At 39.9% G+C, this 25,874-nt stretch overlaps 2 protein-coding genes across 4 annotated transcripts; both read left to right on the forward strand.

The window, feature by feature from the left end:
- The first annotated feature begins 236 nt into the window (after window positions 1-236).
- On the forward strand, window positions 237-4,391 carry LOC140271598 (calcium-independent phospholipase A2-gamma-like). Its single transcript, XM_072366869.1, has 8 exons — window positions 237-1,734; window positions 1,825-1,977; window positions 2,061-2,218; window positions 2,910-3,004; window positions 3,099-3,270; window positions 3,393-3,450; window positions 3,564-3,758; window positions 3,912-4,391. The coding sequence occupies exons 1-8, from the start codon at window positions 325-327 to the stop codon at window positions 4,368-4,370; spliced, it is 2,700 nt and encodes an 899-aa protein (XP_072222970.1). The 5' UTR covers window positions 237-324; the 3' UTR covers window positions 4,371-4,391.
- Window positions 4,392-5,850: 1,459 nt separating this feature from the next.
- On the forward strand, window positions 5,851-24,477 carry nfascb (neurofascin homolog (chicken) b). 3 transcript variants are annotated; one of them, XM_072367392.1, is made up of 28 exons: window positions 5,851-6,287; window positions 11,021-11,172; window positions 11,918-12,050; window positions 12,140-12,245; window positions 12,349-12,539; window positions 12,969-13,091; window positions 13,197-13,415; window positions 13,724-13,835; window positions 14,000-14,187; window positions 14,268-14,399; window positions 14,485-14,628; window positions 15,572-15,683; window positions 15,781-15,944; window positions 16,045-16,192; window positions 16,307-16,431; window positions 16,521-16,622; window positions 16,729-16,926; window positions 18,479-18,549; window positions 18,685-18,907; window positions 19,459-19,574; window positions 20,402-20,612; window positions 20,735-20,857; window positions 21,111-21,284; window positions 21,368-21,499; window positions 21,810-21,879; window positions 22,976-22,987; window positions 23,190-23,225; window positions 23,360-24,477. In XM_072367392.1, the coding sequence occupies exons 3-28, from the start codon at window positions 11,975-11,977 to the stop codon at window positions 23,589-23,591; spliced, it is 3,540 nt and encodes a 1,179-aa protein (XP_072223493.1). In that variant the 5' UTR covers window positions 5,851-6,287; window positions 11,021-11,172; window positions 11,918-11,974; the 3' UTR covers window positions 23,592-24,477. The 3 variants fall into 3 exon arrangements, with proteins under 3 accessions (XP_072223493.1, XP_072223494.1, XP_072223495.1); XM_072367393.1 differs by having other exon boundaries at window positions 11,120-11,172; XM_072367394.1 differs by lacking the exon at window positions 11,021-11,172.
- The last annotated feature ends 1,397 nt before the right edge of the window (window positions 24,478-25,874 follow it).

Consider the following 25,874-nt stretch of genomic DNA (forward strand, 5'->3'; position numbering starts at 1 on the left):
GCAGTACATAAACAGATATGTATTTATATACATACATAGAGTTATACTTAAGGGGGAAAATATGAACTCATTGTTTATCAACTTTCCAGCCCTCTATTAAAGAAACTTGTTGTTTCTGCACTGTATCTGTCCAGTATTATCTGTTGGCTGACAAATGATCAATTGTGCTCTTATGAATTTTCATTAGTTTCTTTTGTTTTTTTTGTTTTTTTTTATGTGGATTCTGACAGGTTCTTGTGGAACATGTTGTCTGCTATCTAAATTTGTGCAAACGGAGGCGCATCTGGACAACATCTAAGTGCTGCTCTCCACATCAGGTCAAACATGGGCCGATACCTTAGCTCCGCCATATGTTCAAGTGCAGTGAAAAGGACTTTGAAATCGTACTGCAGGATTAGGTTTACAATGAGACTTCTCACAAGAGGTCATTCTCTGGCCAGGGAGCCGCTCTGCTTGGATTCAAACAGGCATTCACAGCTGCCTTCTCCTCATCTTTTGAGATTTGAATGCGCTTTAAAAAATTTAAAGCACAGTGATAAAAGCTTTTCCTCTTCCCGCTTCTTAAGAAACTTTACCAAAGAAGCAAGACACCTCAACACTGTGCGTTTTTATTCATCCTCAGATAGAGATGCTTTCAAGGCTGAAGCTCCAGTTGGGATTTTTGATGAGGCTCTGAACAGTTTTCATTTGAGTTCACTGGGAGGGCATCTTGGCCAGTCATTTAATCAGCTATCCAGGCACATTAATGTTTATTTCAAGAGAAAAAATGATGTTGCACTCACTGAAAATGCCAGTTTTATTATCACCGCTCCAGAGTATCTAGGTCGGTCACCGAGGCGTAGGCACAGTCAACGGTCAGCCACAGATCAAAATATGTCTGCGAGCAAAGGAATAACACAGTCCTTGAAAAGCCAAGGCAAACAGGAAAACTCAGATGAAAGTACTTCTAAAAAGGAAATGTCTGGACTGCAACTATTTCACATCAGCTCTTTGACAACAAGATTTGGTGAAAGCTACAGTTATGTTGCTAATCACATCAACTCAGTGTTCTCTCGGCATTATGCAAAAGTTCAAAAGCAGGAAAGTTTTGAAACCACGTCTTCCACCAGAGTAACAACCAGGAAGCAGAGGAGGAAAAAAATCCTAAATACTGTTGAACCGTCTGAAGTCAAATTGAATGGAGAACAGACAACAGGGCAACCCAGCAATATCTCCAGCAGATGGGAGGAGGGGTACCTTCATTTTGCGAGACACATCAATAAATACTTTGGTGCTAAGGTTACAGAGGAAGCTGACAATAGGAGCGAGGAACTTTCTGTGCAAAAGAACACCAACAAGAAATACTTCTCACCGCAATCTACCTCACAAACTCCCAGTACAAGGTCACAACTAAAGCAAGAACCAATCAGTCCTGAAACTGGAGGCCTTTTCCACAGCAGCTTGAATACCACTAACTTTGGGGAAAACTATTACCAGACATCCAGTCATATCAATCAGTATTTCAAGGGTCAAAGTGAACTGGACGTTGACATTGATAGAAAAATACTAACAGAGATGGACCCCAGAACTCTGACGTCTACTGAGAGATTAAAGACTATATCGTTTAAGGACTTACTTCACCACCCTACAAGTGCCATTCCAGATCTGCTGGGGTCTATTCTAAAAATGGGCACCATGTCCCAAACCACAAAACCCAACACTGTGACCTCACCGCATGCAAAATTACATAAGAGGGTGAGTTGAGGTTATAGTTTCAATAATACGTCATTGATAAGAATATGGTAGTTTTAAACTGCTACAAACATTCTGGTCTCATGTTTTCAGCTCGCCTTGAGTCACAGGCAGGCAGAGGAAGCAACCCGTGGATTGATTATCAGTCTGGGACTGGCTTCATCTCTTGAAGCTCTGACTGCCTGCGTAGAGGCGCTCAATGAACATCTTATACGCTACCCCTCATGCAAAGCTTTAATCTGGCAGGTCTGTTGGGAATCTATTTAGGAATCTTGCTTAAATATGTTTAAAAAACTTCATCCAATATTCAAAGATGCTCTTGCCCCCAGGAGAAAGCTGCAGTCATGTTGTTGAGACAGCGGCGAGCCTACACCCGCGACCAGGGACTTCAGGCTGCCTTGAGGGAAGCCTTGGCTTTGATTGGTTATGTGGATCCAGTCAAGGGTCGCGGCATTAGAGTGCTCTCAATCGATGGTGGAGGCACAAGGTAACTAATTGTAAGAAAGGATATTAATGAATAACAATGCATTCTTCTGCACAGATTCAGACTTTTGCTCCCCCTGGCATTTTAGGATGCAACACCACTGTCATTAAAAAAAAAAAAAATCTTTCTTGTAGCCCGGCAAATGTACAGCCATATACATACAATTGTTGTCTTGTTAAAGAGTCCACAAAAACACCATCCAAGGCCCACTTAAAAGTGCGGTGTAAAATGTGGTATCTCAGCCCCCGGTCACTCCAGGGCAGTTTCAGACCCAGGAATATGCATAACAAAGGTCCTTGTACTTCAAATCAAGACAGAAGCACATAGTTTTTAGGTGCACAAGCTTCTCTAGTGTTGCTTTTAAGTTTTAATTGATTATCAGGGGGAGAAATGTTTGGAATCATTCCAATATTGAACCACAACTGGCAACCACTAAATGTGCCAAACACAAAGCAGTTTGATTTTACAGTAAGTTTGGTTTCTTGAACTTCACAACTCACATGATTTCAATGGGAGACTTCCAGTAAATGTCAGACACGTTTCTGTATAAAGTTCTACAGATAATGTTGTCAGGCATCTATCATAACAATCTGAGTCTCTCTATGTGAAAACAATCACTGTTCTTCCTCAGTATTTACTCTATTCCTATTATTTTTGTCCCCTGCAATTAACTTTCTGTCCTTTCATTCTCCAGAGGTGTGGTGCCCCTGCAGGTCTTAAAGCTGCTGGAAGATGAGACTGGCAAAAAGATTCACCAGCTGTTTGATTACATCTGTGGAGTGAGCACAGGTGACAAACAACGAACTGAGCCTCACGTCTTACTGATTGTTAGTCTGAATCTTTATGCTTATCTCCTGTTTTTGTCTCTACGTCTGTTCACTAGGAGCCGTTCTAGCCTTCATGTTGGGTATTGCCCGTTATCCTCTAGAGGAGTGTGTTGACATGTATCGACGGTTTGGCTCTGAAGTTTTCCAACAAAACCCAGTGGTTGGAACTGTGAAGATGGGCTGGAGTCATTCTTATTATAACACTGCAACCTGGGAGAGAATTCTACAGTATGAACAGAATAGATTCCAACTCTAAGCATTTGCTTGAGTGAAATGAGTGGATATCATTATGTTAATGAGTCAGGAATAAAGTCTGCTCTGAATATATTTGCTGTTTTGATTCTATCTAGGGAGAAGCTGGGTCATAGGATACTTATTAAAACAGCCAGAGATGAGTTGAGTCCTAAGGTAAGGACACTAAACTTTTATTTTTATTTTTTTTAGTTTTTATTCTTGTCTTAACCACCATCAGCTTTATTTACCAAGGTAGCCTATAACAGCATTTCTTGGGATTTCCTCAGGTTTCAGCTGTCAGTGCGGTGGTGAATTGGGGTACCAGTCCCAAGGCCTTTGTCTTTCGCAACTATAACCATAAACCAGGCTCCCTCAGCCGCTACGCAGGAGGCTCAGGCTACCAGATGTGGCAGGCAGTGCGGGCATCATCAGCTGCCCCCGGGTACTTCCAGGAGTTCCCCTTCCAAAGTGACATTCATCAGGTTGGAAACTAAAGTTGCGTTGTATAGTATACATAGAGTCTTGACCTTATATTACTAGAAAGATCTGAATGAGGAAGGTGAAAAGACTTTTTCTTTTTTCTTTCTGTTTTAAGTCTGTGGGTTTTATTCTCATTCTGCACTGTGTCACTATAGGATGGAGGAATTATCCTGAACAACCCCTGTGCCTTGGCTATCCACGAGAGTCGTTTGTTGTGGCCCAGTCAGCACTTCCAGTGCGTGCTGTCCCTTGGCACTGGTCGCTACGACAACGCTAAGAGAGGACCTGCCACCTCCACAAGCCTGAGAGCCAAAATCAGCAATCTCATCTGTAGTGCCACCGACACAGAGGGGGTCCACACCCTGTTGGACGAGTTGATGGCCCCGGATGTCTACTTCCGCTTCAACCCTATGCTGAGCGCGGAGGTGTCCCTGGATGAGAACCGACCAGGGGCCCTGAACCAGATGCAGAGGGACACTCAGAAATATCTGGAGAGGAACCGGCTTAAACTGGCCAGGCTCTGTTTGGTGCTCGGGGCAGAACGTTCCTCTGTTGGCAGAGCTAAGGACTGGATGAGTGAGAGGGCCTGGGAGATGAAGCAGAGATTGATGTGAGCTGGTGAAATTCAGCATGTTAACACAGATGCATAACTGCACACTTTTATGTACAAATGTACTGTAGAAATTACAGAAAAACCTAAGGGCAAACTGAAACAAACTCAACGACGAGATTTTTTATTTTTTCATATTTAAAGCCTTGTCCACACCAACATAGAGATTTTACAAATTCATATGCGTCTTTTTTATTTTATTTTTGTGGTATTTCTAAAAATGCTTTCATATTTTCTTAATTTTTTTTCTTTTCATGAAAAGTATTCCCGGAATAAACTAAAGGATTCGTGTGTCTCTACCATCTTCCCTCTTACCCACCATCGCTTTCTGTAATGATCATGCTCTAGAAACCATAACAGCAATAGCTCCCTATATTCCAGTTTTTCACATTTTTACCCAGGCTTCCATCCCTTCATACTGTCACGTCACTTTGAACAGCAATTCTGCTTCATTACCTGTCCACACAAACAAATCACATTTGTCTTTTGGCCTGAACAAGCTACTGCTTTGGTGCTGAAGTTTTTGCCAAAGGCATATCAGCTCACTGGCTCACTAGCTTACTCAGAATGTTCTTCTCTCGAATTGTGAACCCACAATGCAGATGTTATACCATCTACTGGCTGCTGGCATGATTATTTCCAGTATTTGTGAGCATTTATTTTGTTTTCCATTTACATCCTGAGGGTAAAACATAAGCGTAGTTGAAAAATCTTCTGTCTCTGCCATCTGCATGTAAAAGTCACCTTTTTTAAAAGACATCATTTCATTGCTGCTCACGTCATCTTTATATGAGATAAAACGACTCCTTTTGAAGTCAACATAAGGCAGCGTTCACAGAAAAACACAAGCTGACAGCTGCTGGCATCACTGCATTGATCAAAGGCATTGTGTTATATGGTGTCCATTGGATTTTGACCAGTCCCTCTAATGTGTTCTGCCTTGCTTTCTTAACATAGATGCACAAGACAAGACACAAATATTGATGAAGCTCTTTGTCTAAAAATGTTGGTTTCTTGTAAACATGTGGCATAATTCATTATGCATATTTATACAGGTAAGTGTATTTGAATCGATCAAGATTGCACTGTAAAATAAGCTCTAATATATGCTTCCCTGTGACATCATAGTTGATATTGTTTACTATTGTGCTACTGAGCATTTTGTTAATATTAATTTTTAATAAATAGATATTTATCGGGACTCTTGATTGTCATCTTTTGTTTTTTCTTACGATAGCTATCTTTCTTCAACTCAATTAATAAATCACTGCAGCAATTAGGAGCCATTCGGTCGCTTGAATGTGAGGGGTTAAAGCCCTCCATGTGTCCAGAAGCTGCGCCCTCCCTGACCACAACAGACTGACTCTGTTCTAGACAGAAACGCTTTGTGTGAAGGAGTGTGTGTTCGTGCCAGCCAGAGTGAAGACACAAGGTCACTGACCCACCCCCTGTCCAACACATTGAAAATCAGAAATAGTGCACATGAAGAAGTCCAAAGCTTCTTTGACACCCCCCTCCAAAAAAAACTAAACTTTTAATGATTCACCTTGATACTCACCAGATGACACTTAGGGCTTCTCTACCAACTAGCGTGTGACGTGGAATTCTGCTTAACTTAACCCACCCGGCACAGTGGAGATGACGTTATACTCATGTGTGGATTTCACAATGGATTTATTATCACAGTCTGTCGTGCCCCTGTTTGCCAGGCATGTGATTAAAGCCAGGGACAGTCAACCCAATGGTCCACATGAGCCTCTGTTATCTGGCTCTATCACCTGTTTCAGGATGGTAGAGTGAAAATAAGACTAAAAGCAGATGCTGCGAGAAAGTGGAATCTCAATGTGGAGATGAGAAGATGAGAAGGTAGGCGTCGATTTTCAGTGCAAGGACTATAAAAAGAGAACAAAGAGCAAAAAAGGTAGGAACCCCCCCCAACCCCCTAACATTTATCAACTGTACCTTTCTGGGCTTATTTCTTTCAGAAGTTTCTCTATTTAAAGTGCACAATATGAGAACATTTTGAAGTTGCCTGGCGAAGGAGTGCTTTGCTTCTTGCAGCTGCCGTTTAAGACAGGCATCAATGGGAGAGAAGGTTTTGATGATGTCATAGTCTGAATTGAGAAGTGGGGCTGGTCTACCTCTATATCAGCAGATATTCTTGAGAGCTACCACCACATTATGCAGCCTCCACTCTTTTAAGATGACTGACGTAGATCAGCGACACTGTCGGTGATGTAGCAACGAAGTTAAAGTGACAACTGAGATGTGCATCTAACTTTATATAAATCGATTAACTCATTGTTGGTGTATCATGAATTTTACTTTAAATTCAGGGTGTGCTTTCATAGCAGAAAATATATATGGGTCTTTGTTGAAGCATTTATGAATATCAGTATTAGTGTGCTCAACACTATGGCCCACACTGAAGTAGCTCTTTAACTAGTCTGTATGACTTTAATGATCCTCTTGCTTTTTCTCAAGTTAGGGCTGATGGCATGTGGAGCTTTATTGCTAAAATCTCCTTTCCAATAAAGGTGGGATACTGAATAAAATGTAAAGGCAGCATATTGAATGTTCAGACTGAGATATTTCATTGTTTTTTCTTTTTGATTTATACCTCTTTTGACTTTTATGTATGGTGGGACAGAAAATCATACTTCCCACTGTGTTGTGAGAAGTTTTTCAGGAACTGACCAGACCAATTGCTGTAGATTTGAAAATGTTTTACCATTCCTTCTTGATATAGAAACCTAATACCAAAAAAGGTGGGGAGGCTGTCGAAAATGTAAATAAAAGCAGAATCCAATGATTAGCATATCTCATAAACTACCATTTTATTCAAACATGTGAAGTGCTGAAAGTGAGGCATTTAATCGTCTTTTTTATTTTTTAGAAAGCATTAGCTATTAGCTAATTTGATGGCAACAACACTGGCATGCAAAGGCAGGAAAATGAAGTGGTACTAAAAAGACACAGCTGGTGGAACGTGTTGAAACTAATTAGGTTAATTGGCAACAGGTCAGTAACGTGATTGGGTATAAAACAAACACCTGAGCGAGACAGAAGCTCTGAGAATGATGGGCAGAGGTTCAGCAATGTCAAAGAACTGCATGTACAAGTTAAGGAGCAATTTCAGAATGATATTCCTCGATATTAAATTGAAAACAGGTTGAATAGTCTATCATCAACAGTACATATCACAGTCAAAATATTTCAATGATGGCGTCCGTGACCTTCGGGCCCTCAGGCTTAAAATGAAGCATGATTCAACATTTAATATGATTTCCATTTTCCATTATGAATAGAAAATTGATGCAGATTCTGTTTTTATTCATAATTTGTGAATGGGGATGGGAGCCCAATGGTTTAGGGTCTCTTGAACTGTTTTTTCATGACAAGCTAAATATTTTCAGTTTTGTATGAAGGACAGTTTAGCATTTTCCTAGATTTCTAGGCATTTTCTCTGAGTTAATTTGGGAAATTAATAATCACCAAAGTATTAGCAGTACACTGAGAAACATATCATTTAGCTATATGATCACTCAATGTTTCACACAGCAAAATTCACCCCTGAAAGGCCTCAGCCTCCAGGGTGGTGTTATCTATTTCACACATTACCCGGTTTCTGTAGTCTTCAGCTTGCAACCTTTTTGAAACATGCTGAGCATATAAAAGTTTTCATAGTACTGAAACATTTTTCATACCCAAAATTGAAAAAACTCTCATAGTCTAACTAATGGATGGCCGTACAGATTTTGAACACATGATCACAGTTTAGTTGCTCCTATTAGGATTTCTCAGTTTATAAAGAATTAAATGGACTGCAATCAATTTTGGCGCACACAAACACACAACATACACTCAGGTTCCTCACGGGATGATATGTAATAACTTTAATGATCTATTCGCCTTTGCTCTGGTGCTATTGTCACTTTACTTTTATTCAGAATAGATAATATTCCCATATACTATATGAGCTCAGAATAAAGCGCCTGGATTTTTACAAGCTAAATTATGATGGATTGCATGAGAAACAGAACACATTGCACCAGCCAGCTGAACAGCTTATGCGACCATGGAGCATTTATTTAAGCTCCCCTGATAAATTCAGAAATTAGACGCACAGTTTACATGTGCACATACATCTATTTTTCTTATCTATTTGATGATGATGACACTTTATTGCCAGATAAATCCGAAATTAGCTTCGTATCGCAGCAACTCCCTTCGTAGCATTACTCACACACACATACACTAAAAGAAAAAAACACGTTTAAAACGTTTCAGCGTGCAATTTGGCTGGAACTGAGACTTTTATTCAGTGTTAGAAGTGATTGTCGCACAAAAGATTGTTTCTGTGAACTGTGAATTGTGAAACCCTGTATTTTCAGTTTAATAGTAAGAATTTGTATTTGCTATTTAGAACAGAATTGGGATCAGAAACAGTGTTATTGCTTAACATATTACTATGATTAATTTAAGAGATACATAAAGTTCCTGCAACGGTTGACCTACAAGTTATGAGTACATTTTTTGCTTGTTGGAATAATCTTGACTGTAAAGTAAACCTAGACACATCTGTGAGCCTTAACACCACGTGCTTCTGGGTTGCTGATTAGCTCAACTAGTGGAGCAGGCGTCCCACAGTAGCTGAAGCTCCTTGACGCAGCTCTCAATTAAAGTCAAGCAATTTTCCAAAAAAGGCCACCAGTACTAAAAATAAAATCTTTCAAGAAAAGGTGCTTTTGACTCATTTTGAAGAACATCGACTTTTGTCATGCACATTCCCGGGCTTTAAAGTGCCCTAGTGTACCCGGAGGCTGAGACACCACAGTCCATGACTTAAGCTTCCAGCCCCACACCACACAGTTTTGCTTTATGGTCGTTTGGCATTTTTGTGGGTTTGTGATGGCATCTTCAACATGACAACAACCATACGTACAGGTGTACCTGTGTGGTGGTGACATCCCAAAACTGTAGGGGGAGCCAAAGAGTGAGAAATTCTCTATTGTTACTATATACTAGTGGTAATATGTAATATTAGTGTTCATGCAAACAATTTCAGTATAATCTTACCAGCAAAACAGATGGTCTATGACTACACCCATGTACCTATATGAAAATACATGCCTGATTTTCTCTTTGTGAAGAAGAACAGGTACTTTAAAAGAGTCCAGTGGTGAGCCAAATACAATGCAATTTTGAGATAAGCTGTGGCCAGTTTGTCCCACCCTAAAGTCACTGTTCAGTGTTGTGAGACAATATGGTGGTGATGTAATCAAGTCCAGCGTCCTGTTCAGCAGAAGTTTCTCTCCATCCTTATCTCGCACTCCCCACGATATAGTGACGTCAAAATGCAAATGATAGGTGCTCAGAGTGTGAACAGGGAGCTTGTTTGGTTGAACACTCCGTCTCACATGCCATCTGCTCTTAGCCGAGCCCCCGGCACTCGTGCCAGAGAAGACCCGCAATCACAGAGATCTTTTTGTCGTCACTGAGCTGGCTCAATCCACCTCTGTGCCTCTTGACTGTGCAATCTGGTGCATGGCACTGATCACTGCTCACTTTCAGGCCTGCCACAGTCCGATGTATAGGGAGAAAAACTCCATTCTGATTGCCAAGAATCCCAGCATACTCCATCTGGTTTTGTGGGCAATGTGAGGCAAGTCAAGTTGTGTTTCAGATGTTGTGACAGAGAAAGGGAACAGGACCAGACCACAGAGAGCACCAGCTGCAGCCATAATGATTTATATCACAATTACAACTTAAATTTTGTCAAGAGGCCTCATTTTACACTTTCTCCCTTCCAAGCTATTGTTTGGCCCAGAGAGTGCTGCTCTGTATATGCAGCACCATGTGAATGCCTGGAAGCCTACACAGGTCAGCACTCTGTCAGCAAGCCTTGAGATAGCTTTTGTCTAACACAAACACAGCTTTTCCTGCATCCTTGGCATAGTTTCTAGAAATGAAAACTCCTTCTTCCTCCTGTAGGATTTTCTCAATTGGAATGGTAATAAGCTCTTTTTTCTCCTTTCCCACGCATGTAAATAACTGTATTGGAAAGTCAGTTTCAAAAGCGGAGAAGTTGTGGTTATGGTGTTTATTTTTCTTTCTTTATTTTAAACTTAAGGGAAAAACATTGATGTTATCTGGATGTTTCCAGCCTTTGTTAGCATATCATGTGACTTGGGAATTGCAGCATGTAAAATTCATATAACAGAAACAAACATTGCTTTCATAGTCTGCTGCCCAGATCTCCCCAGCCCACATTTTGATGTCATCAAGAACGAAAACCACACAGAATTGAAATTGTTATGTGTTCTGCTCATACTGAACCAGGTCAAAGCAAACATTTTTTCGGCTATGAGAAAGAAAAATCAGTCAAAAGGGCAATATACCATCTAATATAAATTCCTCCCCCATTTGTTGGTTTAGTATATCCAAACACTTATTTCCTGGAACTTCAGTGTATATATCTGTGGCTGTATTTGATAGAGATGTTCAGAATTATGAGAGCAAAGCCAGAACAGTGAAGTGGGTGATGTGTAGGTGTTGTATGGTGCTCATTCATTATTCATGAGATGGGTGGGCAGAGTGTAAGTGGCAGTGACAGACAGAAGCTCAATTACTAATGTGTATCAACTCGTCTAGGGTTCTTGACCTGATATTTGAAGGACTGAGGCATTTATTGCTGTACTGCACAAACAAGAATAATTTCCTGGGATAAGTAATTGGATTATTGATGCACAGGGCAGGACAGAGATGGGGAGGAGAGAGTCCTGATTTGACTTTACATGAGAGAGGTAGGTTCCCATAACTTTTTGTTTTCATCAAAGTAACATGATGTATGATTCTTTACATATTTGGGGCAAAATATTTTGGTGAGGCATCCAATGAAATTCTTGTTTTAATCTGCCAGATAAATTCTATAAAACTGTCTTATTTTCTGTATCACGGTTTATTTTTGATTGGCATTAAGGTGGCTCATTTTCATGATTGAGAGTCAGATTGATTATGTGTTTTTTACAGGTCTTAATTTTTTGTATATATCTGATCAAGGGGCTGAATCTATGTAACAATAGATATAGCATATGCAATACTCCACCTTCGTAAAATTTGTGTTATGAGTAAATGCACAATCATCTTGGTGTTACCATACATACTATGATTCCCACATTATATTTAATTTAAAAAATATCTTATTGCTTTACACTGACCTGACAGGGTGATAAACCTTCCCTTACTATGAAATTAAAGTTTAATGTGAAGGTTTGTTGTTATCTTTACATTCACCTTTCAGTTCCTTTCCTTTGTGTCCCTATCCCAATAACTATCTCACAACAAATCATTTATCTTGATAATTATAATTAAATAGCGAGTGAAAAGCAAAATGTTACATACAGTTGACACACTTGCATCAGTAACAATAAAACAATTCAAATCCAATGCAAACAAAGACATTTTTCCATTTCTTCCATTTCCAGTTGTTTTACATTCATGAATTTTGACTAAGTTTGATCATTTGCCACGTCTCTTTTCTTCATTTAGTGTGATCGAATTACAATTGGTGGCCAAACTCCTTACTGGACTAAATGAGCTGTAACAATGAGGACACTGGGTGGACCAGGGCTGCTGTTATTTCTGTGGCAGAGTGTTTGGGCTTTGGACATTCCTCTGGAAAGTGAGTCTGTAACCTCAGCTGTGTCTATTTTTTGGCTGTATTATCTTTTCAGATAAATTCTGAGCTCTTTTTTATTTCTCTGCCTGCAGTCAGACAACCCCCAACTATCATAAAGCAGTCCATGAAGGAGCATATTGTGGACCCCAAAGAGACAATAGTCATAGAGTGTGAAGCCAAAGGCAACCCTCTTCCTATGTGAGATCTGCAGCAGCACACTGAGGAGATTTATTAAAAGTAACATCCTAATTGCCAGTCACTTGACAGTTCTTTTTTTTCTGTCTTTTGCTCAATCGTGAAGTTTCTCATGGAGGCGTAATGGGAAGTATTTCAACGTGGCACGTGACTCCCAGGTCTCAATGCGCAGGCGCTCAGGGACTCTAGATATCTATGGACGGAACAATCCAGAACAGTATGAAGCAGAGTATCAGTGCATTGCCTCCAATGAATATGGATCTGCATACTCCCACAAGATCAGCCTACAACTGTACAGTAAGTCTGGCACTGGGACTGTTGAAGACTGAAATGTTTGCGTCCACAGGTAAAAGAAGATGCAAAGTGATCAGTGTGTGCAGTGTGGCTGTTGATGTGGGAAGTACTTTCAATGCAATATCTTAGTGACCTAAGATTGGACCTTTTAGGAACCCAAGTAGTAAAATATATTGTTTTCTGCAGTTTGTTGACAGCAATTGTATATTACTTAGAACGAATTGTAGCTCAGAAATATCACCATGAGTGATACGAACACTTTTTGCCTCCTGCCCATAAAGTAATTTAATTTTACCCAGTTTATCGGCATTTATCTCATGATCTCATTTTCACATAGCAAATCTTTTTTTTTTCCTTTGAGATGAAAACTGCCATTAAGAAAAAGTGTGACTTTGATGCTAAGAGGAAACATGTATTTATTACTTTGTGCAGGAGCTCCAGTGTGGCCTCGGGAGATCCTTGAGCCTGTGGTGGTCAGTGCTGGCTTCCCTCTGGTCCTGTCATGTGACCCTCCACCTGGCCCACCTAAACCTGATACCTACTGGATGTCCAGCTGTAGGTGTCCATTACACACCAGTGGGCTTGAACACTAAAGTCTGGGGTCAATGACTGTTGCATCCTTTGAAAGATCATGATTTTGGTTTTTTTTTGGTTTTTCAGGCTCTTATGCAAGACCTTTCAACTGGCCTGTTCAAACCGCATTTCCCACCATGCAGCCTGTGCGGCAGGACCGCAGGGTTTCAATGGGAGTCAATGGAGATCTGTTTTTCTCTAACGTGCTGTTTAATGACTCTGCTGTTGATTACTGCTGTAATGCTCGCTTCCCTTACAAGAACGCCATCCAGCAGAAGATGCCTGTGGTTGTGAAGGTGCTTACAAGTGAGTAACTTAATCATCATGATATAAGTGTGAGCAAACAGATGTGTTAGTGTGTTAGTGCGCTGTTAATTACCAACTGGTGCTGTTGTATGAGCTGTTTTAATCTTATCTCAGGGCATACCCTAAAAAGCTTTGTCACTGTTTTGCTCCAATTGAACTGACAAAGCATGCAGACTTTCTGCTCTACTGCAGTTTTTCATTTGATTAGTTTATTGGTTTTATATTGCATAGTGTAGAGAGGGTATTTGTTAGAAAATAATTGAGGTGTGTGTGACCGGTGTCCTCTGATTTTCTGGTTTCCTCTGCAGCTCGTGCAGTGGCAGAGGCTGCCCCCACCTGGCTGTCTCCCACAGGCTCGTCCAGCACCAAACTGGTCCTACAAGGGGAAGAGTTGCTCCTTGAGTGCATAGCCGCAGGACTGTGAGTGTAAAACAAGATTGCAAGTGAATCTATTTGTATCTTTATTTCTTTTGTTGACTTTCAGTCATAAAAATGTTCCTTGCAGATTTTCTGATCAGCATGAGAATTTTCACTTTGATTTCATAAAAGTCTTCCAGTATAAAGCCTTGTTTATCATCATCAAGGCCAACTCCTCACATTACCTGGATTAAGGACGGAGAGGACCTAGCAGTCACATCACGCATGAAAGTAAAAAACTTTAACAAGATGATTCAAATCCCAAAGGCAACTTTTGAAGATGCAGGAGATTATGTCTGCACTGCCAACAACAAGATAGGCCGCATTGAGCACACAATAACCGTCAGGGTCAAAGGTGAGACTTTTAGAAGCATACAGTACAGTATTTTTAGTGCTGCACAATAGTTTTCAAACTAATATACTCTGAACTGGCAGCGGCTCCTTTCTGGTTGGAAAAGCCCAGGGATTTGATCTTGGCCCCTGAGGAAAACGGGCGGTTGGTGTGTCGCTCTGATGGGGCTCCTCGTCCCACTATCAGCTGGTTCATTAACGGGGAACCAATTGAGGGTAGGTTTTTAGAGATCTTGTTTACAAGCTGTACAATTCTAATTAAATCTGGCCCCATCTTTCATTCCTTGTGTGATATTTCCAGCTGCTACACCGCAGGAAAACAGACAGGTGTCTGGAGAGACAATAACCTTCCGCAGTGTGACTGCTTCAAACAATGCTGTCTATCAGTGCAATGCCTCCAATCAGTATGGGTACCTCCTGGCCAATGCATTTGTCAATGTGCTTCGTAAGTTAAAATTTTGTCATTTACAGTGAATAATGTTGATTTTCAAAGTCATGACTCAGCCATCAACTGTAAGAGATTTAGATAAGGGCTCACCGATTAATAATCAAAAATTAAAAGAAAAAGCATTTGTCAGGCATATATCGAGCACTCTTCATATTGTTGTCCTCAGTAAAACGTAAATTCTTTCCACAGAATCTACTGCATACATTTCCATTCACTGCTGCACCATTCTTTTGAACATACACTTGAGGGAGCCAAACTGTTTCTCTCAAAGCTGAATGAAGCTGATGCATTACAATTATCTATTTTCTCAGCTCGCCACTCATTTTCCCCACATTAGAATACAATACACGTCTTCCTTCTTTTCTTCAAGTAAAAATTGGATTTCACTGAAGTGCTGAACTTAAATTGTAGATTTGATAAGCAAAAACTGTCCTCATATGTACTTGCATGTGCAGCATGTTAATCCGAACCTCGGCTGGTTCCTTCAGTGTGGAGTTTGCACACAGAAGTAACCCAGAACCGGGGGCTCTGGGTTACTTTAAGAGTGAAGAGACATGCACGTTAGGTCTATTTCTGGTGGATGTCAGAGTGTGCAAGGAGGCCTGCTTCTGTGTTATAGGGAGTACAGAGATATATAAAGTATAGATGGATGTACATGTACCTATGAAAAATAGATCTACTTTAATGATATTGGTAACCTAAAAAAAAAAGTAAGACATTGAATGCAACTTTAATTTCAAGGGTAGAACAAAAGCTAATCCATCCTTAGCGTGACTTTATATTTTTGTTGCTCTAATCAATTAAATCACTCTGTAAGTCCATCGATCGGCAGTCCCCCTTCACCTACATAGTATTGTTCAACTCATGAGAGAGTACACCAAAGGCATAATGAAATTAAACATTCATTGACTGAAGTTCTGGTTCTTTTTCATCCTTCTAGATGCAACTCCACGTATTGTCGGGCCCAGGAATGAACTCGTCAAAGTGATAGAGGGGAATCGTGCCTTTTTAGACTGCCGCTACTTTGGTTCTCCCGTGCCAGACCTGAGATGGTAAGAACATGGTGTATGAGACTCTAACATACAGTGAGTTCAGAAGACAAACCTTTAGTGTGTGTGTAAGTGTATGTTTCTGGGCTCTTTAACACAGGTCCAAATATGGACAAGGAAATCTTGAAGGAAGTCGTTTTAAGACCCACAGTAACGGGACCTTAGAGATCAAACGCATACAAATAGAGGACCAGGGAACTTACTTGTGTGTGATCAGCAACATCGCCGGAAGAGATGAGAATCAAGTCCGAGTAGAGGTCAAAGGTCACGATCACAGTTGTCCATTTTGAAGATCTTTGATTAGAAAATATTTCATAAGGTATTTTTTTCAAATAATAATTCTTGACTCGTCTGTTCTTCTCAGAGCCAATTTTAATTGTAACAAGACCACAAAGTATGAAAGTGATGCGTGGAAGTGATGTGCGCCTTGAGTGCGGTGTGAAAGCAGATGCAACTACTCCTGTCACAACAACGTGGATAAAGAACAAAAAGCAAGTCAGTCTTGGCTGGAGGTAGGAATTTTTGTTAATTTACTGAATACCTAATAATGGGTTAATCAAATTTCCCATCTTGCAGATGCATCTTTTGTTTCAGTGTAATCAGTTTCACCCCCCCCTCTTCTTCAGAGTCTCTCTGGATGAATCAAATCTGGTCATTACTAATGTAAACAGAGGTGATGAGGGGAATTATACATGTGTCATCAAGAGTGAGCTGGACCAGAAGTCTGCCTCAGCACACCTAATGGTGATGGGTATGGCCCAATTAAAATGGAAGGGACATTTAATCTATCACACAGGATGCTTGGCTTTTCAATTGTTCACATATTATTTCCAATTGTAGACCGTCCAAATCCTCCCACTGACTTGGAGCTGTCAGATCCATATGAACGTAGTGTGCGACTCAGCTGGGTTCCTGGAGACAGCAGCCACAGTCCCATAACAGGTAAAATCTATCAAACTAGTAAACTCCCAGACATAAAAACTCAATATTTTTCTTGTTAGTAATGAAGACTCATATTTGTGGCTGCATTTTTTTTGCTTTCTGACAGAGTATTTAGTGCAATATGATGATGATGACTGGTTACCTGGAAAGTGGAGAAACCTGTCAACGTACCCAGGGAACCTCAATTCAGTCATTTTGCATCTCACGCCTTTCACCTACTACGAGTTCAGGGTCATCGCAATAAATGAAATCGGAGCCAGTCGTCCCAGTCGTCCATCTGTGCGCTTTCAGACCAGCGGCGCACGTAGGTTTGGTACTAATGAACACTCAGTTGTTGCCAGACAGCGAGTTCTAAGAAAATGAAGAGACAAAACTGTTTCACATTTTAATGATTATTCATTGATTCGTTCTCGCAAAGAGTAAGATGAGAAAACTGATCGAGCAGGAGGTGGTTTTTCATAGTGCAGCTTGAGACTTGAGGTGATGAGAAACAGTTAGGTTGGCTTCGTAAAAGACATAAGAAATCTTCCCCCCCAACAAACTCACAAATAATGTTTTATCAGTAAAAAAATGTGCAAGTTAGGTTTGTTAAGTGAGATTTTTAATAACAGATACACACAAGACCAAGAGGAGAGAAATGATGATTTATGAAATGATTTATGCTGGTGTCTGCTCTTTCACACAAAGTTTTCGGATGTAACACCAGTTCTATGGAAATGCAATGAGAGAACAAATGTATACCAACAGTTTCTTTTACTGACACTGTTGCAACACAGAAAAGGGGGAAGAGGTTAGAGTAGACTATTAGCACAACTGTAAATCAACTTTTTACATGGACCAATGGTGCTTTGAATATCAGAAAATAGCTGCAGGCAGAGTAGCGGTTGTTGAATTAGCATTATAAGCATACCTGATTCTGTTTTGAATTAGTGTTCTACTGGGACATGTTTTTTTTAGAATTAGTGTGCCATGTAAACACATTCCAAGTGGACCAGTTACAGTTGCTACAGTCTGTGCTGATGCCAAATCTATATGCATTCCTGGGAAGGTGCTGACACTGTAGGTGTGCATCTGATGTGAAGCACACGATTGTCTGCAGGTTACAAGTTAATCAGCAAAGATTCCAGAAAGTCACTGTACTCAGCTACAACATGTTCTCCTAGAATCAAATGAAATAACTACAACCTCTTTAACACTGCATTAAGTGGTAGTAAATTGCTGAGGTTACATTATTATGTGCTGAATTTATTGTGTGGACTCAGTGGTATCAAGGCCAATGAAAGATCATTTAGTAGTTTTGTTGACATGGACACAAGGAATTTATTGGACAAGTCCATATTTGCAGCTCGGAGGTGTGGTATGGTGTGGTGCAAGAGCAAGGCCACCTTTTTTTTTTCCTCTTCAGGATGACTATTTTCTTGTTTTATGATCCAGTGTATTTTTAAATCATTGTCAAGTTATCAGGAAAAAATGTACAGAGGGCATTCAGGGTGTGTTGGTTGGCATTCATCATCCCGATAACCAAGACACTGAAAGAAAAGCTTAGTAAAGTTTATTTTTTGTGGTGACAAGTTGGACTTTTAATGCATTATGTGCTTCTACCGTGCTAATGTTGCTAAAGTTGTCTCCTACAATCTGGTTTAACACCCAGTACATGATATGGGAGAATTATATTAATCAATACACTCATAAGTTCCAGAAGAAGTGTTTGTTTACCCTTTAAAAAAACAGGATGATAAGCTAATGCCTTCTGGTTCCAGCTCAATACATTTGGTCTAGAATAAATTCATTTTATAAAATCAGGAACAATTCCTTTAAATCACGGATCATACCACTCTGCTGTTTTCTTTGCACAGCCCCGGATGTCATCCCAAAGAATGTGAAAGGAGTGGGTACATGGAGAAATAACATGGAAATCAGCTGGGAGGTAACTAGGACTGACACAAAGCTGTAAAACTGTTTGTCCTCTGAATTTGACTGTTATTCAAATTCTGTAATAGATTGCTTTCTGTCACAAATCTATCACAACACATGTCACTGCTGCTGATTGCTGTGCTTTTAGCCGCTGACCTACAGAGAGTGGAATGGACCACACTTGAAGTATCTGGTGTGGTGGAAAAGGAAAGATTCCCGAGAGGAGTGGAAGAATGCAACCACAAAGTGGCTGAAGTACTACATCTATGATGCAGATACCTTCACGCCCTATGAGATCAAAGTTCAGGCTGTCAACGACTTTGGGCTGGGACCAGAGTCACCTATTGTCACTGGTTATTCTGGTGAAGACCGTAAGTACCTCAATTCGTTGCATCATGCTGGTGAACGAGAATTTGGCAGAAATAAAAACACAAAACGAAATGATAAAGTCCCTAAAACAGGTTGAGTGCATCTCACAAAGATTCACTTGATCTCCATTCTTCTCCGCTTTCTGTCATAAATGTGTTAATGTGAGACATCATTTTGTTTCACATCATTTCAGCCATCATTGCCTCCAAATGTTCCTTTTTATTTCCTTATTTTCTGTTCTTACTCAGAATTGCCAAACATAATTATAAAACATCTGCTTATCATTTCAACTGGGAAAAAGGTGTGAATGAAAAATATATGAAATTGAACACAGAGACCCAAGTTTAACACATTATTTAAACATCTGCCAATGCTATATGTGTTCCATAGTGTTGAGATATGGCAACTGTAAGGTTAATGCAATTTTAACACGTTGCAGATCATTTATTGAGCCTATGCGTGCATCATGTGTCATACTGTTATATTTTTATTCATTTTGGTGGGCAAGTTGCTCATGCAAAGACAAAGTATTGTGCTGTCTCTGTTTTTCCAGGTCCAATGATTGCACCCCTGAACCTGAGAGTGTCTGACATTGAGAGCACGCAGGTTACTGTACACTGGGACTCAGTGGCACGAGAATCAATTATGGGAGAGCTAAAAGAATATAAGGTGCGTCTGCTGGGGCCTCAACAGAAGATAATGTGTGATAATAAACTATAAAAACCAACTGCACTTTACTAGGAGTGTCTGCTGGTAATAATGACTAACTGTAGCAGTAAGTTTCAATTAATGGAAAAGAAGCATCTGAGAGAAAGGCTGACCGCACGCTGAAGACGAGTTGGCTGACGTATTACCTCACCTAAACATTCGATAATTTGTGAAATTGATATAAAACACAATCTATTTTTTTCTGTCAATTCAAGAGGAAAAAAAACCCACTCAGGGCTGTCATTTAGAAGGCCTGCGTGGCTCTCCTGTCAGGACAGTACTTTAGAAACTGTGCATCTGACTAGTTTTCTCTCACTTAACTTTTATTTCTATGGCTGTTTGGATAGGTTAGGCACCCAAACAACTCAGTTCGCTTTTGGCATTAAAAACTTCATGGTTAAGGTTAAGACAGCCATCTTATCAGCACATCCCATTTTGTGGAATGCACAAAGAACACAAAAATGGTACAGATGCAAAAGAGACCGCACAGAGAAAATACAAAAAATGACACAGAAGTTACTCAAATGAACAACAAAACCGCAAGTGACTATTATTGTTAGCCTACAGTGTTGTGTTAGACAGTCTGCTTAATATTTCTACAACTATGTTTACTATTTGTTTTCATTTAAATACTGTATCTTAACTTTTAAATGAATTTTTGATGTGACTATGGAGTCCGTGCCTGAAGATCTTTGACTTAAATATCAACATCTCAATGCTGAAGCGTTGAACAAAAACATTCCAGTGCTCATTGGTAGATAAGCAGATCTCCACTTGTCAACTCTTAGGTCTACTACTGGAGGGACAGCAGCCAGCTGAGATGGCTGTGGGTCAACAGAGGTATGAAGTCTACAGCGTTTCCAAACGATGATCCAGATCCTTCTGGTGTCCTCACTGGGCTAATTCCATACAGCAACTACAAGATGTACATAGTGGTGGCAAACAATCGATACGAAGGGCCGCCCAGCAATAATATACACTTCTCAACACCTGAAGGAGGTGAGAAAAGTAACAAATTTGCCAAAGACACAACAATCATAGTTTATAGAGAGTAAGTAAGTCACAAATCTGTGTTTTCCCGGGAGGCTTACATGTATGATCTCTTGTGTTTTTGTGTCTAGTACCATCTGCTCCCAAATCCTTCAGGATCCAACAGCGACATCTGGACAGTATTTATGTTGACTGGGAAATGCCAGCAGAGCCCAACGGTATCATCACAGGCTACTCCCTCAAGTACCAGACAGGTATTCCTGCACACTCTCAAATACACTTTCAATGAGAATAAAAAGTAATCACGGTCATTTCCGCAATCCATTACCAAGTATGAGCATAATAACACTCTTGAATACACGTTCTAAGACCACAATACCCCTCAAGTATCTTCTCAAGTCAGTAATAAACACTTGTTTAGCCACTCTCTGAGCAGGGAAGCACTCAATAACTCACTCTACCAGCATTAAGAGTTGAAGTGCACTGAAATTTCTGTTCTCTCCACAGTGAATGCTACCAGGGGAGAGGAGATGAGAGTTGAGGAGCTCCCGCCTAATGTAACAAGCTTCTCGGTCCGCCGATATGACCGCTACACACGTTACAGATTCTCCGTGGCGGCACGAACTCGCCTTGGACTAGGGGAATGGCATACGGAGGAGTCACCCCACTACACCACAGAAAGTAAATTACTACTTCCTCAATACATTAACGCCATTGCTGCTGAGTAGGTGTTGTCTTTGATATTGTGTACTTGTGTGTCTCAGCGTACGCTCAGGACCAGGTGGACATCTCCACTCAGGGTTGGTTCATTGGGATAATGTGTGCTGTGGCTCTCATCGTGCTCATCCTTCTCATAGTCTGCTTCATCAAGAGGAGCCGAGGGGGGAAATACCCAGGTACACAGATGATGCCTGGCTAGAGCTGCAGGGCAATAACTGTTGAGGTCTTCTAACAATAAATCAGTGGCTTAAAGCAAGTTGAAGACTTTAGACTTTGGACTGCAGCTTGGAAAAAAACAAGACAGTTGTAGCCACCGTGTTAGGTTATAATTAAATGTGAGATTTTGTGAATCCGTTATGTCACACATGCCAAATGACTAATCAATGAATTAACAAAATAACTACAAGTAACTGATGACACCAGATGACACTAAAAATATAATGTTCTCCTTCTATGATTTAACGAAGTAGCTTGTTCTAATTTCAGTGCGGGAGAAAAAGGACATTTCATTGGAGCCTGTGGATGAAAAAGATCAGGAGGGGTCATTTGATTATCGGTAAGCATCACAACTAACAGCTGTCAGAAGATAAACATATAAGAAAGGTCAATTCAAACACACACACACACACACACAATAGATATAGTGCTGCTAAATAAAGGAATTCATTCAATTCAAAGCGTTTCAGATTTACTTTCCAAAGTAAATTCAGTCTTTATAACTGCACAGCAATAGTCCTAAACTGCAAAGAAGTCATGACACTGCATCATAATGTGAATGTTGACTATACTCTAATAACAGTGGCCATTTGCTCTGTTCCTGTGCATCGGTGAAAGTTACCCTGTGGAGTTGTAAATCCAATGTCCTTCCTCATAAAACATTTGTGCAGTTGATTTTTTTAAATTCTTTTTAAAAACAAAATCATGTGTGCCATGATAACACGTTGCAAGCAAAGACCATGTGAATGCTTTGATTGTTGCCATCTTCGATAGAACTGAACATTTGCCACTGTCTTTTCTGTACAACCTATAATTGCAGTGACAATAACGCGTATCGTGCTCCATGCCTCACAGAAAGGTTCCTGGTTTGAATGGTGCCTGGAGCTTTTCCATGTGGAGACTTATCATGCCAACATGAGTTCTCTCTTGGCACCTCAGCTGCCTCCAATCATTTAAAAATATGCATGTCAGGTTGTCAGGTGATTCTTCGTTGGCTCTAGGTTGTGTGTGGGTGGGTTTTTTGTTTGTTTGTCTTGTCTGTTCCTGTATTAACACATAATGGACTTGCGACCTGTCCAGGGCGTACCAGGCATCTCGCCCCTTGGCAGCTGGGATAGGCTGGATCGATTGGACATACAAAATGATTAAATTCTGCATGCTCATGTGTGGGCAAAATTGGCAAATACAATACTAACTGATAAATTAATTGATCCTACTGACACTAGTGGTGGTTAATAATTCCACAGGGTATATTTAATGTTGGTCCAGTTTTAGCACAATGCTGCACAGGTACAAATCAAATCACATTTTTGACCTTATTTTTGATAACACTGTGATCAAACTTGAATTAATTTAAGTTTTTACTCTACCTTTTCTTTCTAAACCCTTCTCCTCCAAATCCTCAACCCTGTTCTTTTTGCACTGAACCATTCAAGGTCCCTTGAAAGGTATGAAAAGGCTAAACATTGATGTGTTGAATGACATTTCAGCTATACATTTATTTAACACATGCAACAGATTTTTGGGGCTGCAAATAGCATATTTATATTACATAAATATGACGGTATCAATATGAATTTGTCGTGAATGGATTATCTATGATCCCTTGTCTCGTACGTTGATCACAAATGGAATGTTTTCACATTTCAGGATAGCACGAGTCACCACTCTGCCCTATCCTCGGAGGTATGTAAACCAGTACTGTACTGTGAATAAGAAGGGATGAAACCATCATCTTTTATTATTATTATATTATATTATTTTTTGACATGGACTAAATACACTCCTAACATTGTATTTGTATTCATTCTTTTTGTTAGAGAGGAGGAAAGGGGGCTTCAAAGAGCCCAGCCATCTGTGGAAGCAATGATGAAGCGATCAGACAGCGATGACAGTCTGGTGGAATATGGAGAAGGAGGGGAGATACCATTCAATGAAGATGGCTCATTCATCGGCCAGTACACGGGAACCAGGAGAGACGTCAGAGAATTGGACTTTGGTGGAAGTCTTGAGCTGCATTCACCAATGAATACTATTTATTCCCTGGCATAAAGATCAACATTCTAATTCCCTTCCTTTTTCTTCATCTCAGCTCTTTGACATAAAGACTTCACTGTGCTTGTACTCTCCACACTGAATTGTGGACCTGGAGGAGCTGAAGCTTTGTGACTTTTTTCAGGTTGGGATGGGGACTGTTGGAGAAAGAGCTGCTATTATGGCCCTCTGTATTCTTGAGGACTTCTCAGCTTTCATGCACATAAAGAGGAAAACACAAAAGTTGGGATCATCTTTCTTAAGATAAGTTTTGAAAAGCTGATCTGACAATAGGAGGATTTGTCTTGTGTTTTGTATATCATATGTCCACAGATTATACCTTCACATTTGTTTAATGTTTAATTATCCTGACAATGGACAGACGTTGGCTGTGCATTACAAGAGACAGAGGAGGATCAGTTTATCATGTTGATAAGAGCAGTTGCAAGACCAACTTACAAGCTGTAATTGCATGTTTTTATTTCCTTCTAGTTCTAATAATCCTAATTGTTCAATTTGTCAATGCTTTTTTTTAAAAAAAACAAAAGAAAACGGTGGCACACCACTCTCTCACTATTGGGGAGCCACAAACTTATCCTTTTATTTAGCTCACCTCCTGAACCGTAAAGAATAACAGGGACACTCTGATGTGCATTCCTCTGCTAAGGCCAGTGCCCTCCCACAACTTTAAGGAAATGGATTTCCTTTTTCTTTGCTTCACCATCCAGCTTCATGAAATTTAGCATAATCTTCCTTTGTGGAGGAACTATAAGTCAAAATGGTTTGACTTATAAAATCAGCAAGCATCATTAACTCAGCTGTCAAATCAGAAGTAGCTCATGACCTGCTCTCCTAATTTCACTCACAGTTGGGATAATTAATCTTTATGTAACAGTGTTTGTTTGACTCTTAACACCAGCTGTGTATTAGGACAGTTGTGTCTTAATTTGAATAAAGTGAAAGTATTTATATCAAGATTGTGTTATATTATTCTGAATGTTGAATTCAGCCACTCACTTTCCTAATATCAATAAAATCACCAGGGATGGATTCTTTTAATCTAATTATTCTTTTGATATAGACGGATGAGCCGAATGATTTATTCCACCCACCCTAAAATTGTGCAGGCCCTGTCCCAAGCTGCCTGAACAGCTTTGACTTTGACTTTGAGGACTGTCAAATAGTAAAATTATTAGTTTAATTGTAAGCACTTTTCCTTGACCTTGTTGGAAGATTTAATGGGGTTTGAGAAAAGATAAAAGGAAAAATAGGACTTAAGGAAAGATGACCACGCTTTTATTAAGCTGCTATGTGGGCTTGTTGTCGTGTCGTTACACAAAGCGCAATATTTTTGAAGAGAATCGTCTCCCTTTCGCAAAGGATGCTCCAGTGTTTCCAATACTAAGATAGATAAAGGTAGCTCTGAAAACCATTTATCTCGAATTTAAATAATTCAATCCCTCATAACTGCCACCCAGGTCAATTAACTCATATAGGAAGAAAAAAGACTATTTGACCAGGCATCCAGATAAACTGAGCCAAGCTAGCTGGTTACAGGTTGAAGCTGCAGACATTCATGAAACACAGTGGCATCAGGGGTCTCACCCAGGACTCAGCAAGTAAGCAAAAGGATTTTACCAGTTATCAACTGTACAAATATCACTGAACCCTGGACAGTTTGCTGCGTAACCTCCGAAGGGATCAAACAGCCAATGGGGGGGGAAAGGACATCTTATCTACAGATAGATATGTTTTTTTGTATCTATATCTAAATGACACTGTCATCTTGAGAAATTCTTGAACTTCTTGTGACACAGCGTTGAGTTTTTATCTTTGCAAGTCTGACAACAAGAATGACAAACGTTCACAAAGCAGAGATTAGAAACAAAACAGGTTTTTCATGCTTATCAGTGCTGAAGTGGTCAAATTCAGTGCTCGACATACACGAGATTATAAGAGTCCTCCGAATTATTAGGCTGTTAGATTTGTTCCACGAGGATCAAATCAGTTTAAAACAATATTTTTGAGCTTTATATTTAAGCATTCATTAAATGTCTTTTTTTTTCCATTTCATAGTTTTCAACAAATAGTAATCATATTAACTGGGCCAAAAAGAGCAAATGTAAAGCATTTTTTAGGTTTAAACATATTACCTTATAGATAATTTTTTTCTTCTTCTTTCCTTCCTTCTATTTTTTTTTTGCAAAAAATGTGATGTATTATATAATATACATCCAGAAACTTACAGAACAGTAACAAAGATTCGTACGTTTCTGCTCCTTTTTGCGTCCCTTATTTTTC

Source organism: Leuresthes tenuis, unplaced genomic scaffold (assembly GCF_036924035.1).
Source record: "Leuresthes tenuis unplaced genomic scaffold, fLeuTen1.0.hap1 SCAF_16, whole genome shotgun sequence".
NCBI lineage: Eukaryota > Metazoa > Chordata > Actinopteri > Atheriniformes > Atherinopsidae > Leuresthes > Leuresthes tenuis.